General features: G+C 40.8%; 1 protein-coding gene across 1 annotated transcript in view; it reads right to left on the reverse strand.

Annotated features, from left to right (window-relative positions):
• Nucleotides 1-4,056, reverse strand: part of LOC121385071 (ADAMTS-like protein 3) — a 104,000-nt gene extending 99,944 nt beyond the window's left edge. The window contains exon 1 of the mRNA XM_041515610.1: nt 2,425-4,056. Within this exon, the coding sequence (XP_041371544.1) occupies nt 2,425-2,463 (39 nt within the window). The 5' untranslated portion in view covers nt 2,464-4,056. The remainder of the gene's footprint in view (nt 1-2,424) is intronic.
• Nucleotides 4,057-18,512: the final 14,456 nt, after the last annotated feature.

Genomic DNA, 18,512 nt, shown 5'->3' on the forward strand with positions numbered 1-18,512 from the left:
CTACATAAAATCTTATTAAACTGAAACTACATCACCGGGAGTTTGATCAGTTGAGTGTTAGTGATATACACACACAGTATTAGGACACTGGCCACAGTGACATGAATCAATACCAAGGTATTAGTGTGTATTAGTGAAGGGATGTTATAGTCATATTAATGGAAATATAAATGTGTCGCGACCTATAGGTTACCAAGTCTGTATTTCGTGATAGTCACCTTTACGTGAGTTACCAGGCAGTGCAGTCCTGTCCACTCTATAACAGAGAGAGAGAGAGAGAGAGAGAGAGAGAGAGGAAGAGAGAGAGAGAGAGAGAGAGAGAGAGAGAGAGAGAGAGAGAGAGAGAGAGAGAGAGAGAGAGAGAGGGAGAGAGAGAGAGAGAGAGAGAGAGAGAGAGAGAGAGAGAGAGAGAGAGAGAGAGAGAGAGAGAGAGATGCCTAGCGTATTTCCTCTGAATACAGTTAGAATTATCACTTGTTGGACATCCAATAGCCGATTATCAACAAATAAATGTGTGCTTAATGTTAATGTTATTAAACAATACATACTTCACATACTTTAACTGCAAGCTGCACACACTGAACACTGGATGCTAAGATTTATTAGATTCTGGGGCGATTTCTGAACGGAGGTCGCATTTTGTTTTCAAGTGTATTATATTAAGAAACCAATACGCATTTTATGTTTATATAGGGGCGAGACGTAGCCCAGTCTTAAAGCGCTCGCTTGATACGCGGTCGGTCGGGGATCGTTCTCCGTCGGTGGGCACATTGGGCTATGTTTCGTTCCAGCCAGTGCACCACGACTGGTGTATCAAAGGCCGTGGTATGTGCTATCCTGTCTGTGGGATGGTGCATATAAAAGATCTAAGACTACACGTTTGACATCCTATAGCCGACGATTAAAAAGCATAGTGCTCTAGTCGCATCCGTAAACAAAACAAACTTTAACTTTTTTAACGTTCGTATAATTATGATCGTCTCATACAGGATCGAATTACCACTCATCATAACAGTCGCCATCAGACCGGGTCTTCTCGGTATCGTGATAGTATAAAACACTTTGTGCATGTTATAAATACATTATCCTCTGTTTTGATGACTGTTTTTTTTATAGCTTATACATGTAACTATGATGTGTTTTAATGAATGAATGAATTGAATATTTAACGAATGAATGAATCTTTAACGACACCCCAACACGAAAAATACATCGGCTATTGGGTGTCAAACTATGGTAAATACAAACAAATAAAGTGATGATAAACATCAATGTAAAAAATCAACAGCTAAATTAAAGCAGAGTGTAAAGAACTGTGCAAAAAATACAAATAGCACAGATAGATACAATTAAAATTTAGAATAAAAGTCAGTATCACTTAGAAACTGTAAGATAAGTTCTGGATGGAATCGAAAGGATTCCATCACATTACGTTGGCCAAATAAACATTTTCTAGTTTCTCTCAGTTGCTTACACTCCACCAAAATGTGACGCACCGTCAGAGTACACTGACAGTGCACACACTGAGGTGGAGGATCTTTCTTCAAGCTAAATGAATGGGTAAAGTAGGTATGACCGATGCGAGGACGGCACAAGACTATGGTATCCTTCCTGTACTACCTATAGGAGGACTGCCACTCTTCCAAGACGGGTTTGATAGCATGAAGCTTGTTCGCAACCGCACCGTCCCAATTATGATAATGGGTTTTAAATAAATTGCATATCCCCTCAACTGTCGTAGGCCATATTTTACAGTGCCAAGTTACATATCGGGGTAGCCTCTTAACAGTCGTACGTAGGCCCTATTCGTAGGCCATATTCGCAGGCCCTGTTCGTAGGCCCTATTTGCAGGCCCTATTCGCAGGGCCGATTCGCAGGCCCTATCCACAGGCCATATTCGCAGGGCCTATTTGCATAATCTGGTCCTGATATTATAAGATTCCTGGAAGTAGATGGACTCAGTTTAATTAAGTGAAATTTATTTGTTTTACGCCACTAAAAGCACACTGATTAATTAATCATTGATTGAGCTGACAAATGTGTGATAATTCTAACACATAGATTTCAGAGGAAACTCTGCATTTTTGTTTTCATTAGCAGAATGGAACCGTTTATGTACACTATCTCTCAGTCAGGACAGCACATACCTAGTGTTTGATATGTAAGTCGAGGGACATTTGAGTTGTACAGATATTAAATAAAATAGAAACATACTCCCTTCTCCACCCCTACCCCCATCAATTTCAACAATATACAATAACATGCCGAAATATGAAACAATAACAATGGCAGAACTTACTGATGATTAAAAAAAAAGACTCCCTCAGCTCTCTCCCCCCCCCCCCCCACACACACACACCTCAATATTTCAACAATATACAATAACATGCCGACGTATGAAATAATAACAATGGCCAAACTTACCGCAATAGAGAGAGTTAATAAGAACAAGCCGTGTTCCATTGTGTGATCCGGAAACCAGAAACAGTGGTTCTGCAACAACAGACGTCTTGTTCGGTCCCGCCAGTAGAAGCGATCGTCTGCTAATGTCGTCTGCTACTAGCGCCCTCTGCTATAGCTGTCGTCGTCTGCTACCAGACCCTGGACACAAACACGCACACGTGTGGTCAGATTTAGCGTTTATCTGTGGCGATCTTCGTCCCTAAAAATCTATGGTTCTGCAACAACAGACGTCTTATTCAGACCCCCCCAGTAAACCGGTCGTCTGCTACTATCGCCCTCTGCTATAGCGGTCTTCTGCTACCAGTCCCTGGACACACACACACGTGTGGTCAGATTTAGCTTTGATCTGTGGCGATCCTCGTCCCTAAATCCGTTTTCTCGGACACATGAGTGGTCAGATTTAGCCTTGATTTGTGGCGACCCTCGTCACTAAATAGTAAATCTGTGTTCACGTTTGACCCGATTGTGTAATACTAACACTAACAGTAGCGGTTGTAAACAGCCTAATCATTGCTGTGGACCAAAGACTTTCTCTCCGGGCCGCGTAGCCCCTCCCCTGGGCACCTGTACGACGACAGTATCGCAATTTTAATCTGACACACTGAGATTAGGCAGTTCACAACTGGCCCCATTCGAGCTTTGGCGGGACAGATTCGATGTTGTGTCGTTGGTGGGGAGTTATTTGAATAAAGACACAGAATAAATGTCACACGATATTGTCGTTCAAACCCGCGTTCAATGTCAATATTTAGTCCAAAGTAAAAAAAAAAAAAAAGTAAAAAAAAAAGTATTAAAAAAATCTAACTCACAAATTACTCATTGACCACTGATGACGAAATAACAAGAAAGACAAACATTTGCAGTGATGGTCATTTTGTTCTCTGTTATTATTCCCCATTAGAGAAACGTCGTCCCTAAGAAGAACACTGGATCCGCCGGCAAGCTTCCAACCTCCGTAAGAATAATAATTACATGTATACAAACATCCATACGCGACCGCTTTGCCGCTGCGAGTATACACCGCTTTCCCAACTCTCTCTCTCTCTCTTTCTTTCTTCTTTCCACTTGGTTCACACAAAGACACGAGCAAGCATTTTCGTGATAGCTAAAAGTAAACCTCGACAACCGTAACTTTCCTTAATGGCTTCACAAACCGCAGTCCCGACAACACTCGTAACATTTATTCCACTGATCTGAAACGTCATGTCACACATGACATAAGGTTTTTTTCTCTTCTCTTCTTCACACAAGCTGAATCGCATCAATTTTTCCTTAAACGTCTTGAGACATGGTCTGAAATTATCCAAGTTCTCTCTCTCCCTCTCTTTCTCTCTCTCTCTTTCTCTCTCGCTCTGTTTGACTCTTGTATTTTTTTCCACCCTGCCGGTCCGGTCCTTTGCGACTACCGTAAATCAGTACGACTGCAGAGACTGGTCGTTGGCCTGTCTGCCTGCCCGCCTGTCCGCCCGCCTGCCTGCCCGCCTGCCTGCCTGGCTGTTTGATAAACTAAGAGAACCGCGTTACGCAAAGCCCGTTAAAAAAAGGAAGGCATTTTGTGCATTCCATCTACTAGTATTTACACGGGCCGGTGTATATCCGTGTTATGGGTCTACCTCGCTCTATACACCAAAACCCGTTACACCCCGCCAACACGACGTCAATGTCCGCGCCGCGGAAACCTATATCTGTTATATGCAAAGAATGTCTCAACTATTATAAGTAGATGACCCCATATTTTTCAATTATTATAAGTAGATGACCCCATACTTCTCATACATACTGAATCGAGCGTGTGAATACAGTGAATTAAAAAACGATTTATTCCGCCTTTGTGTTCCATTCATCCGATTCGGTTTATGGACTGTTGCGTAATAAACATGCACGACACTCGATTATTCGTTCAAATGAATTGGGGTTTGATTGATAAATTGGACGTGATAAAATACTAGTAATTGATTTGTTGAATACAAGAAGGGTGTTTTGTGAACACGATGACTCGCGATTCTAAGATTAATTTATTTATCGAGGCCAGTCTTAATTTGTCGCTAGCTAACAAGTACGGTTTTGTTGTTGTTGTTGTTGTATCATCTTATATTACAGACATCCCGACTAGACAGAAGAGCGTCCTCGGTTGAGTACCGGGAAGGCTGTAGGTACTCTGTTCGAATCCTGATACCCGTCCCCATCCATAGCGACTTTTAACGTTTCATTAGGAAATGCGCTGTTCACTTTGTAAGAGCGAGCGCGTGTAGCAACTTGTGCAGTGTATGTGTATGTGTATGTGTATGTGTATGTGTATGTGTGTGTGTGTGTGTGTGTGTGTATGTGTCTGTGTGTGTGTATGTATGTGTGTGTGTGTGTGTGTAAGTGTATGTGTGTGTGTATGTGTGTGTGTGTCTGTGTGTGTAGGTGTATGTGTGTATGTGTGTGTAGGTGTATGTATGTGTGTGTTTGTGTGTATGTAGGTGTGTATGTGTGTGTATGTGTAGGTTTATGTGTGTGTGTGCGTACACGTGTGTGTGTGGGGTAGGTGCGTGTGTGTAGGTGTGTGTGCATGTGGGTGCGTGTATGTGGGTGTGTGTCTGTGTGTAGGTGTATGTGTATGTGTGTAGGTGTATGTGTGTGTATGTATGTATGTGTGTGTGTGTATGTATGTGTGTGTAGGTGTGTAGATCTATGTGTGTGTATGTGTATGTGTGTGTATGTGTAGGTGTGTGTATGTGTGTGTTTGTGTGTATGTGTAAGTGTATGTGTGTGTGCGTGTGTATGTATGTGTGTGTGTGTGTGTGTGTGTGTGTGTAGGTATGTGTAGGTGTGTGTGTGTATGTGCGTGTCTGTGTGTGTATAGGTGTGCGCGTAGGTGTATGTGTGTGTAGGAGTGTGTGCGTGCGTGTCTGTGTGTGCGTGTCTGTGTGTAGGTGTAGGTGTGTGTGTAGGTGTGTGTGTAGGTGTAGGTGTGTTTGTGCAGGGTGTGGGGTAGTCTGGTGAGCGATGTTTTTATTGGAGTCGAGTCATGCTTCCCTTGTAGGTGTATATGTAGGTGTGTGTGTGTAGGTGTGTGTAGGTGTAGGAGTGTGTAGTGTGTGTGTGTGTATGTGTGTGTGTGTGTGTGCATGTCTGTGTGTGTAGGTGTAGGTGTGTGTGTGTGCAGGGTGTGGGGTAGTCTAGCCTCTGGTGAGCGATGTTTTTATTGGAGTCGAGTCATGCTTCCCTTGTAGGTGTATATGTAGGTGTGTGTGTGTAGGTGTGTGTAGGTGTAGGAGTGTGTAGTGTGTGTGTGTGTATGTGTGTGTGTGTGTGCATGTCTGTGTGTGTAGGTGTGTAGGTGTAGGTGTAGGTGTGTGTGTGTGCAGGGTGTGGGGTAGTCTAGCCTCTGGTGAGCGATGTTTTTATTGGAGTCGAGACATGCTTCCCTTGTAGGTGTAGGTATGTGTGTAGGTGTAGGTGTGTGTGTGTGTGTGCGTGTCTGTGTGTGTAGGTGTGTATGTGTAGGTGTGTGTGTGTCTGTGTTTGTAGGTGTGTGAAGGTGCGTGTGTGTAGGTGTGTGTTTGTGTAGGTGTGTGTGTGTGTATGTAGGTGTGTATGTGTAGGTGTATGTGTGTGTAGATATGTGTGTGTAGATGTATGTGTGTGTGTATGTATGTGTGTGTGTGTGTATGTAGGTGTGTAGGTGTGTGTAGGTGTATGTGTGTGTATGTGTAGGTGTGTGTGTAGGTGTATGTGTGTGTGTGTCTGTGTGTGTGTGTGTGTAGGTGTGTTTGTGTATGTGTAGGTGTATGTGTGTAGGTGTGGGTGTGTGGGTGCATATCTGTGTGTGTAGGTGTGTGTGTGTGTGTAGCCTCTGGTGAGCGATGTTTTTAGTGGAGTCGAGTCATGCTTCCCTTGGAAAATATTGCAAAAACAAAATACGCGTACAAAAGAGCGTACATGTTCCAGTATTAAGCACGGGGGTGGGGCGGACGGCAATTAATAAGGGTGTCCCCACTCCCGTACCATGTGATTTATTCTGGAACAGCCCTAATGTTACTACTAATATATAACAATAGCCAACATAATGTTTAGCGGGGGAGGGGGGGGGGGGGAGGGTGTTTTGAGAGATAACCAACCTGAAATGATAGAACACCAGATGATTAGCGACGGTTGCCAAGCACCCACACGACAGGTAGTATTACACGAAAGTCAGGTAGGGTGCCTTGTAGAGAGCACAAGATAACTTTTTTTTATCAGAAATGTTGTGCATGTACCATTCTTATAAAACATTCACGATTTTATGATTGAATTCTGACACCCAAATAGCCGATGTATTTTTCGTTTTGGGGTGTTGTTAACCATTCGTTCGTTCGTTCGTTCGTTCGTTCGTTCGTTCGTTCGTTCATTCATTCATTCATTGTAATCGAAATATTTGGCCTAAACTTAAACAGGAAAGAAGGAAGGAAATGTTTTATTTAACGACGCACTCAATACATTTTATTTACGGTTATATGGCGTCGGACATATGGTTAAGGACCACACATATATTGAGAGAGGAAACCCACTGCCGCCACTTCATGGGCTATTCTTTTCGATTAGCAGGAAGGAATCTTTTTATATGCACTATCCCATAGCCAGGATAGTACATACCACGGCCTTTGTTACACAGTTGTGGGGCACTGGTGGGAACGAAAGCTTAAACCGATTCATAATAGCACAACCACCAAACCTATTTCGTCCACAGAAGGACGGAAGAGAGATTTATTACTTGTTACTAAGATACAACCTGCTCTTGTCTTCATGTCATTTCAACTTATTTTTCTTTAAAAGTTTGTTTTGTTTAACGACACTACTAGCTTTAGATGTCAAACATTTTTTAATTTTGACATAAAAATATAGTCTTAAAGAGGAAGCCCGCTAAAATTTTTCAAATTAGTGACAATGACAAAGAGATTTACGTGCACATAGGTTTTGCTTTTAGTATTCCGAAAGTGGCTCTTTATTATGACCGTCTTCACATTAGTAGCAAGGTATTCTTTATATCCACCACCTCACAGACGGGATAGCACATACCACATCCTTTGATAAACCAATCGTGGTGCACTGGCTGGAACGAGAATAGCCCAATGGGCCCACCAACGGTATTATTTTTGTGTTTCTATCCAATCAAGTTTCATGCACGCTGTCCTGGGCACACACCTCAGCTATCTGGGCGGTCTGTCCAGGACAAATGGTGGTTAGTGGTTTATGAGAGATAAGTCGGTATAATGGCTTTATCCATTCAGTCGATAACCCTAACTCTAACCCTAACCCTAACCCCGCTTTGGAACCGGAATATTCGCCATTCGTTATTTCATTCATTCATTCATTCATTCATTCATTCATTCATTCGTTCATTCATTCATTCATTCATTCATTCATTCATTCATTCATTCATTCGTTTGTTCGTTCGTTCATTTATTAATTCACCCATTCATCCATTTTAACTAAATATTCGTGCTTATGTCCAATTAAGGTTCAAACAAGCTGTCCCGGGCACTCACTTCAGCTATGTAGACTATCTGTTCAGGACAGACCGTTAGTGGTTAGTTGTTATTGGTTAGTGAGATAGAGATCTGTGTAGTGGTATTACACTTCCCCACTGAAGTCGGTACATGGGTGGGAACGCAGAACCTATTAGCCGACGACCACCACACCACTGAGACCAATGCTGAACTGCATCTTGCTCCACTCTTCAAACTGAGTTATTGCCTCCATTTACATTGCGTTCTTCTATTTCCTGTATATTTGTACATATGTATGACAAGCGATGATCTCTAGACCTCACAAACAGATATTAAGTGGAACAGTTGGCAAAATTATGTAAATTAGTTTATCTCCGTCAATATTATAACTACGGATACTACCCCCATTAATTTTTACCGCCAGTGATTAGTCAGCTTTTAGAATCGTCACAAGAAACAACCATATGTAGCCAATCATTGATGGAGATTTGCCCTGATTGATGAGTGGGCGGATCGTGGCGACTGCGGTGAATATTTTAAAAATACAGAGCGAGTTTATCAGACAAAAGCCATCATTATTAGATCTTACAGCTGTCAGACCAGCTGTACTTTGAAATTCTTGCATCAACAAACTTCACAAACACCGACCCCACGGTTCCCGTTTAGATATTTCATCCACAAACCTATCAGCCAAGTCAATAAACAGCCGTGCATGGAAATTTGCTAAGTTAATATTTGCACGAAAGTCCACGACTAAAACTCCGTTCAGATGCACACATTTGCATACAAGAGTATTTGTTTACATATATGCAAATTTGCATCGCTGAGTAAATTTGGACATATGAACGCATTTGCATATATGAGTAAATATACTCACATGGGTAATTTTGAATAATTTGCACCTAGTGGAGACCACATGCAAATGAACATTTGCATATAAGTAAAAGCATTGGCTGAGTATTTCAGACTAGTTTTGGTCATGTGTACGCGCAACAGAACTTGCTTACCTGAGCAAATGTTTCCAAATATTTCTATAAATAGTAAAAAAAATAATGTAAAGTTTGTTTTATTTAATGACGCCACTAGAGCACATTGATTTTTTTTTATCTTATCATCGGCTATTGGACGTCAAACATATGGTCATTCTGACACTCATACCTCGACTGGGATCCGAACCCAGTACCTACCAGCCTGTAGACCGACGGCCTAACCACGACGCCACCGAGGCCGGTTCTATAAATAAAACCCGAGTTGCAATGATATTATACTGATCAGGTCAGGTCATAGGGCTTTACGTGCACATTCAGAGCAAACTATGGTAGCGCACGCCTGTCCTGGGCACACCTCGACCGGCTTCTCTGCCCAGGACAGAAAAGGTGGGGGTGGGAGGGAGGCGGGACCGCCTGCACTGGCAAGTGCAAGGGAGCACCAGCAGCCCGACCGTAGTCGGTACATATTATACTCAGGCCATCTTCCTTTTAGACAGTAGTCACGTAAACGCTTAGCAAATATAGTTTTGCACACATGGGTGAAATATGCAAACATTTTGTACATGTACATTTTGGTCATGTGGACGGGGCTTAAGATATCACTATTAGTATTTTCTGGAATATATTTCCATAAATAACCACAGGGCTCGAACTTAACGGCGGCACCGACGGCAATTGTCGTCGTTGAGATATAAATTGCCGTAGTTAGAGAGCATCACCGATGGCACTTTTGTGCCGCCGATAAAGCTCCTCAACAATGGCGAAATGTATACACCTGGTGTACATTATCTGCCAATATTTAACATTTGCACATTTAAAAGATGTCTACAAATAACAAGATAGTCTTTCAGTCAGGTTTATTTTCTGCATATGTCACTTTAAAAAAAATTGCAATAGGCAGGCTCAAAATTGCCGTCGGTGAACTGTTTCACCCTTTGCAGTTCTTTAAAAAAAATGCCGTGGGAGACAAATTCTTAAGTTGGAGCCCTGTAACCATATTTAATTATCGGGGCAGGGAGATTATCTGTCGTTTACCAAACATTTTGCACATCTGTTACTTTAATTCATTTGATGATTGATTTGTTTTAATTAGACTAAATAACGTAGATGAACAGTATAAATAAACAGGGTAATGACAAATATCATTGTCGGAATCCTCTGTTGATATTAAGAAATCCTGAAGCATGCCTTTTCAAAACAAAATAAAACAATTACTTTGTTTTGCGTAATATGCAATTATTATCTGTTCAAAACAAAAAAGAAATCTGTAATCTTGGTAAATATCTCAAACAGTCAACATATTTACGTTCTCAACTCACTTGAATGTCCATCCTACAAATACACAATCTCGCATGTATATATTTCTGTTTATTTATTATTGAATATTTTATGCCTATGACCCGCAAGATTTACAGCAAATAAACTATACTATACTTAGTCTTGCCACGTTTCGCTTACTTAAAGACGCAAACACTAGTTTCAACTCGTCAAAATGGATACTAAGTTTGCTTAATCTACAAATCTATAACACATCTGGATAAAGTTACAACAGAGTGAAACGAGAGTCTGTGAAGTTGAAACGGTGACGGCAGTGTTCGAGATTAAAACATTTGGGCAGTATCCCAGTTGGATACTAACATTTTAAAATTTGGTATCCCACCTGAGAATTTAGTATCCCACTTAAATGAAATTCATAAACTTGGACGACACTGTTACTTAACTTCACCAGTAAATGATGACTTTCATTGTTTCAGTGAAAAATTAAAATGCAGGATTAAAAAACAAAACAAAAAACATTATATGGTATCCCGGTGGGATACTGGGTTATTGAAGTCTGGTATCCAAAATTAAATTCTGGTATCTCCGGGATATCGGGTTACCGTTAATCTCGAACACTGGGGAGATACCCTTTAAAATAGACTAAAACCTGGCTGTATAACCGTTAACCTGTCAGAGTTATGTGCGTTTTAAGAATGATGAAAAAAAATAGCATTTTGTCGTACACCAGGATGACATGAAACACTTTGGGTATATAAAAATGCATAATCTAAGCAATAAAATGAAGGTACTAGGTAATTTCAACTTTCAGAAACAGTTCTAACGGTGAAACATATACCGCAGTTTTGAAACGTAGCGTCTGTCACTTTTACTAATTTTACAGGCGGGTTTCCTCTCAAACTCTGTGTGGTCTTTAACCATATGTCTGACGCCATATAACCGTAAATAAAATGTGTTGAGTGCGTCGTTAAATAAAACATTTCTTTCTTTCTTTTACTAATTTATGTACCTATTCTGCACACAGAATCTGACATCGTTAGATGTGCACAGGACCGACTTTCGTTAGTTGTTAAAAATATAATATAAACATTCTAAAACATTTTAACTTTTAAATAACAATTAAACAAATAATAATTAAATGCTCATTGTTACTATACAAATAGCCGATGTATTTTTCATTCATTCATGTTACTATAAATGTACGCGTTTCTTTACTACTATAAGTGAACACAGATTTATTAACAATACTGATACATTTACAACTAAACAAAAACACAAATTCAAATAGTAAGGTGTCATAGTGTGACATGTATTCAGGTATTTATATCGTTCTATAAATGAAATTGATGTTCAGCATCAATGGGATTTCAACCGTCTGTCTTTCTCTTTCTATGTTTTTAATCCAGATACCGACTCCAAACCCTGAATGAGTGCTCCGCAAGGCTCAATGGGTAGGTGTAAACCACTTGCACCAACCAGTGATCCATAACTGGTTCAACAAAGGCCATGGTTTGTGCTATCCTGCCTGTGGGAAGCGCAAATAAAAGATCCCTTGTTGCCTGTCGTAAAAGAGTAGCCTATGTGGCGACAGCGGGTTTCCTCTAAAAAAAAATAACTGTGTCAGAATGGCCATATGTTTGACGTCCAAAAGCCGATGATAAGATAAAAAAAATCAATGTGCTCTAGTGGCGTCGTTAAATAAAAACAAACTTTTTTCTTCCTCTGTCTGTGGGTCTTTAAGCTGCTCTACCAACAGAAATAACATAACATAAACCATGACCTGCGCCATATCATCATTTCATTTTAACTTTATTTTCGCGTGTCCCTAAGTAAGGTTCAAGCTCGCTGTCCTGGACATACATACCTTAGTTATGTGGGCTGACTGTTCAGCTAATACAAACATTAGGACGACAAGAAACAATTTGTTTATACCAATACTAATATTCTAAACATGAAAATATGTTTCATATGTAACTTTAGTCATCAGAATGAATCTACTAGCCGTGAACATGTTACAATGGGGTGGGGTGGGGTGGGAGAGCGGGATTTAGCTTAGTTGGTTGAGTGCTCGCCTGAGGTGCTTGCATCGCAGGATTGAACCACCTAAGTGGATCTATTCAACTGATTGGCTTTTTCTCTTTCCAACCAGTGTACCACAACTGGTCAAAGTCCGTGGTGTGTGCTTTCCTGTCTGTGGGAAAGTGCATATAAAAGATCTTTTTCTGCATCAGGAAAAATATAGCGGGTTTCCTCTGATGACTACGTGTCAGAATTACCAAATGGTTGACATCCCATAGCCGACGATTAATGAATCAATGTGCTCTAGTTGTGTCGTATAACAAAACAAACTTTAATGTTACACTGGCAGAAACACTGGACAGTCCCTTTAAGACGGAGGAGATAACATAATGCCTACCTTGACCTTCGCCTTCTTATCAGACCCGTGACCCTCGTCCTGTTACGAGACATGTGACCCTATTTCCGCCCGTCCTTTGCGCTCCGAACCAAGAACTACAGCCAGCAAGGAGCGATCATCGGCCCTCGTTTAGAGCGAATCTGTGTCACACAACACACTGATAGTGAATCCTGTTGTAATTATATTATCCATGAGTATTCCTAATTTTTATTCATAGATTCTTTCTCATTTTGTAAGTGGTTAATTCATTCAGAATTTGGGGGCGAGACGTAGCCCAGTGGAAAAGCGCTCGCTTGATGCGCGGTCGGTTTGAGATCGATCCCCGTCAGTGGGCCCATTGGGCTATTTCTCGTTCCAGCCAATGCACCATGACTGGTACATCAAAAGCCGTGGTATGTGCTATCCTGTCTATGGGATGGTGCATATAAGAATTCCTTGCTGCTAATCGAAAAGAGTAGCCCATGAAGTGGCGACAGCGGGTTTCCTCCCTCAATATCTGTGGTCCTTAACCATATGTCCGACGCCATATAACCGTAAATAAAATGTGTTGAGTGCGTCGTTAAATAAACCATTTCCTTCTCCTTCCTTCATTCAGAATTTGCTGCTAATACATATAAAATACTTATTATCTGCGTTTGGAAATAGTTTTTTTTTATTCTAATAAATACAGGCTGAGCGTCAGGCGACAGGGCAGAGGTTATTGGAATCTAATTAATTCATTCATTTCGACTTATATCCAGTTAAGTTCAAGCACGCTGTCTTCGGCACACACCTCAGCTACTATTTGAGCTGTTGGTCCATGGTAGTGGTTAGTGAGAGAGAATGATCTTACATCTACCCACTGAATCGGTTACAGCTCGCTGCAATACAACCTGATCTTGGCTTAATTTCATTTCAACTGAATTTCGTGCTTTTATCCAGTTAAGGTTCAAGCACGCCCTCCTGGGCACATCCATGAGCTATCTGGACTGTCTGCCTGGTTAGTTGTTAGTGATTAGTGAGCAATAAATCGGTGCCGTGGCCTTACACCTACCCACTGAGTCGGTTACAACTCGCTCTGGATGGGAGTCGGTACCGGGAAGCGAACCCAGTACTTACCATACTTAAATCGGGATAGCTTTAACCACTAACACCGCCGAGGCCGGTCAGCTCTCGTTTGTAAGGCGAATCTGTGTAAGAAGACAAAGATAATTGAATCCGGTTGTAATTATGTTATCTGGAAGATAGCGCCTCGGGACTGCAGACAGCGGCCAGCCTGCCCTTTGACAACTAATACCTACTTCTCCAGTCAGAGTGATAAAACTTGTATCTATAGACCGACTGAAGACAATCACCTGTTGCCAGACCTGTTGTCAGTTACGTAGCTTCAGGTTTTATTCTTGGCAACTAGAGATGTGAAAATAAATTATATTTTTGGCAAGAAATATGTTTTTGGCTTCAGTTTATAGATTAGTGTAGTCGAAACCAAATCTAAATCATTGCTGATATTCAGGAATAATTTCTAGTTCAGTGTTTGTGTCACTGATAGGCAGTTTGATATCGTCTGGTTTCATTATACTGACATAAATAAATAAACGTAAATTAGGTGTTTCAGAAACATCCCAGTACCGGCTCATATTCTTTATCATTGGTTACATGGGCGTACATAGGATTTTGAAAAGGGGGGTTCCAAAATAGATTGCAGAGATATTGGGCATATATTTCTATGTTGAGTAAATATAATAATGTCAGATATCAATGTCAGATATATTAAATTATTAAAAAAAAGCGATTTCAGGGGGGGGGGGGGGGTCGGTCGAACCCATCGACCCCCCCCCCCATGGGTTAGAAGAAATCTAAAGGAAGGGTGTTGGTAATTCTTGGCTTGTTTCCATCATATCACTGATCAAGCACGCCTATCAAGCACAATAGGGTAGGGTAGGGAAGGGAAGGGAAGGGTAGAGTAGGGTAGGGAAGAAGGGAAGGAATTTGTTTCTAAATGTAGTGGGATTCCTCTCTACTACTATATGTAAAAATTACAAAATATTTGACATTCAATAGCCGATGATTAACAAATCAACGTGCTCTAGTGGTGTCGTTAAACGAAACATATTTTAAGTTATTTAGTGATGAGTGTTTACATTTGTTGATTAGATTATCTTTTTTTTTTTTAATTTGGTTAGATTCAATTGTTTTTAAAATGTGGAAAGTTTTTTTTAATTATTATTTTCATCGTTTGTTAAACAGGTTTCCAGCAAGTTATGCAGGCTATATAAAATATATCCTTTGAAATTGCTGATTTACACTGTACGAAATTGGAAATAAATTATGCTTGGAATTAATACCATTTAACATTTTCGCACATTTGTTTTTTCATTTTAAGTTGATTATTCCGAATCGGGAAACCCTCCTCTATATATTTTTTTTATTTCCATAGATAGAACTTTTGCTATAATTAAACGGCTAATTAGCACTATTAGCGCCTTAAATGACATTTCCCATAAGATATAGTTTATTAAGTTGTTTAAATACTGCCACTGTGGCAGTGCTCATGACGGGTGCCACCGGTGAGGCAGGAGATACTCCAATTTCGCGAACACCTGATATCATCACTGTTTTAACATTGATTCATGAGTGCATGTCATCACAGCTATATGTATTCAAACGAACTCTGTCCTATGTTAGTTTTGATTTAATAAACTAGTCTGGGAGTAGCAGTCCTCTTTGTGGCGATGCAAAAATGATAAATATCCGGTAAATGATCTCCTCGGAAGTGGCTGTCCTCCGATAGACGAGGCACTGGATAGAGATTCATGGAGTCATCCACTATTTTACCAAATACCCCATTCGACTGCAGCGATACTGCCTTGACCACGTATTACGTTTTTGTCGTTCAGATTAATACAGTGCGATGTTCTCTACCAAACGTTAAAGGAATTACGTTTGTAACTTACTAAAAAAAAATAATGACAATTTGGGGGCATTTTGAGTAGCATCCCCAATTTCATCCCACATTTGATTCACGTAAGACTGGGTTTCTGTGGTCAGTTAGGGGCCTTCTAGACATCAACCCACATCACCACCTCAAATCTTTTGGAACTCTCGCAAAAATGAAATTTCATTTGGCTTTCAGTCTACCACAAGGCGTCAGTGACAAGCTAACAGACGAAATTGCATATTCTTTGCAGAAGGGAGTGGGCTTCAATATATAAAGAGGCCAGCAGTGGTGAACTTGTCATAACACTCCCTGGACATCTTAATCGGTTTCATGGGTTCCCGACAAGTGACTTTAACCCTTTTTGCACTACTCTTGACATTCGGCTAAAATTGTCTGTAAACCTGCCAAAATTGTGTTGTCAAGCAACACAGACAGATGATACACAATTTGACAGACGTTTGTCAAAGTTCAAGACAAACTGCAGCTATAGCAGGAATAGCGGCGCAAACATCACGCGGCGCAATATATATCGTGTTATGTAAGATAAGAAAGAATAACATATCCTTTGAAAATACACGTCAAACCTCATTACATCCGGACGCTGGAGTCACCGTCAGAAATAATTGAACAAACAAGTCTTTTGTGGGTGTCACTTTATCCAAAAACATTGCTGGAGTTTGATCGTCCTGTTTCTGTGACGAGAAGCGCACGAACTTTCAATGGAGGCGATATGAACACGCGCTGGGATACATTGACAGAAGGATTAAAGGTTTATCGTTGCAGGATATGAAGTTTGATTCATTATTTCATGTGTGCATATTCTGCTTGGGTTTCGAGGACATCTATAATCGCATAACCGACCTCGGTGGTGTCGTGGTTAAGCCATCGGATATAAGGCTGGTAGGTACAGGGTTCGCAGCCCGGTACCGGCCCACCCTGAGCGAGTTTTAACGACTCAATGGGTAGGTGTAAGACCACTACACCCTCTTCTCTCTCACTAACAACTAATTCACTGTCCTGGACACAGCCCAGATAGCTGAGGCGTGCGCCCAGGGCAGCGTGCTTGAACCTTAATTGGATATAAGCACGAAAATGAGTTGAAATGAAATGAAATGATCGCATATAACGACAGATACAACAGCACGTTGATGAATACATATATAATATGATGGGTATGGTATTAAACATATCTCTCATATGTTCATGTACCCTCTGGAAGATTCTTTTGATTCCATACCATCTTCTCATCTGTTAAATCTACGATGATGTCATGTGCACGTTTGCGGTGAAGGTTTTGACGTCATGATTCATTTTTCTAAACGTGGCCATACAAGACACACATGACAGATTTATTATGTGTGGATTCCAAACATAAAATTGTTGGAAATGTTGAAATATATTGGGATGGGGGGAGGGGGGGGGGGGGAATGTGCGTTCGTGCGTCAATACAGAGAAGAAGCCAGCTTGAAATAAAATTTCGCTTCTGGCAAGTCCTATTGTTAAATGTCAGGTCAGGTCAGGTCAGAGAGTTTAACGTGCACATTCAGAGCAAGCTGTTGTAGCGCACGCCTGTCCTGGGCGCAGGTGTCGGCCTCAGCCGGTTCCTCCGTCCAGGACAGGGGTTAAATGTAAATGGCGTCTTCTAAAGAGCGGCCCACCAAAAATAGAATTCGTAAAACAATGAGTCAAAACGTTAAATGTTTCTACTATATTATGTTAAGGTGTACCTCAATACAGTAACAGTTATTTTAGTGGCTTACACAACCAGTGCCAACTTTCCTGTACCTGTTCCCTTATGACAGGTGAGATAGTGTTTTGCATACTAAAAACTCGATTAGGACTACTAACCTCCATTTTAGAGCGTAAATCAAAACTCTCATCTTTCATGTTTTGAAACTCTATGACTCGAGAGTAAATTGGAATTTCAAAAAACCCTATAATTTGTTAAAACTAATTGGTGCGTTATGAGGTACTTTGCATATACGTATTTGGTTTTACGTGCCCGCTGTTCATAAAAAAAGTAGGTCATAATTCATGCGTGAAGTGCTTTCCTGGAATTTACCCGTCTGGAGAATCCTATCAACATACTGTTGTAATCCGACACGGTCAAATGACCCGTCTTGGCTGGTTTAACGAAACCCGACTACACCGGTTTTCAATTCCGCGTATCGCATAATGTTTTCTTTAGAAAGGCCCATTCTATTATTCGCTTTGTTCCACTGGAAAACTATTACCCGACTCTTTCAACACACGCGACCCATTAATTAGAGGGAACATATATTTTCACAGATATCAATATGGGATTATTTCTTGTACAAAACGTTTACTTGAGCAATAACATGCTTGCGGCAAAGTCTACCGGCGACATTAACACCTACGACACAGAAGACTTACTCACTCGAAAACAAACTTGTAAGAATCATCATTAATTATGCTACGACAGCAGCTGTTCTGGTCCGTGTCTGTGTCCCGGTTAAGGCGATAAGCTATGCGATCAACGAAGGCTACAATACAGTGGCAAAGTCTTTGTGATACTAGTAACACATGCATGATACGGCAAACACAAAGCAAACAGATATCTTCGCTAAACTAATAGTTAGACAGATCTTGTTATTAGAGTAAAGAGGAATTTTCCCAGGCTGTTGGTTCTGGATCATTTTGAAGAAAAAAACTTCCTCAGGCTATGCATTTTTGTAATAAGAGGCAGATCGTTGAGTGATTAAAAAAAAAGAAGACGTTTCCGTTGATAGAATGGACGAGTTTGAACCTTCAGTGAATATAAGTACACAAACAGAATCTTGGTTGGTTTAATAAAATAAAGTTGTGTTTTGTTGTGATAGGGCATAAACAGGCCGTGTCAACGACACCCGTGGAATAACATTGCGCGGCAATAATGTCTGATGACGTCATAACGAACGCTCATCCAATCAACACTGGACATTGTCACTATTATATTCGCTTGTGACTCCAGCTTA

This window comes from Gigantopelta aegis, chromosome 2, assembly GCF_016097555.1.
Source record: "Gigantopelta aegis isolate Gae_Host chromosome 2, Gae_host_genome, whole genome shotgun sequence".
Taxonomy (NCBI): domain Eukaryota; kingdom Metazoa; phylum Mollusca; class Gastropoda; order Neomphalida; family Peltospiridae; genus Gigantopelta; species Gigantopelta aegis.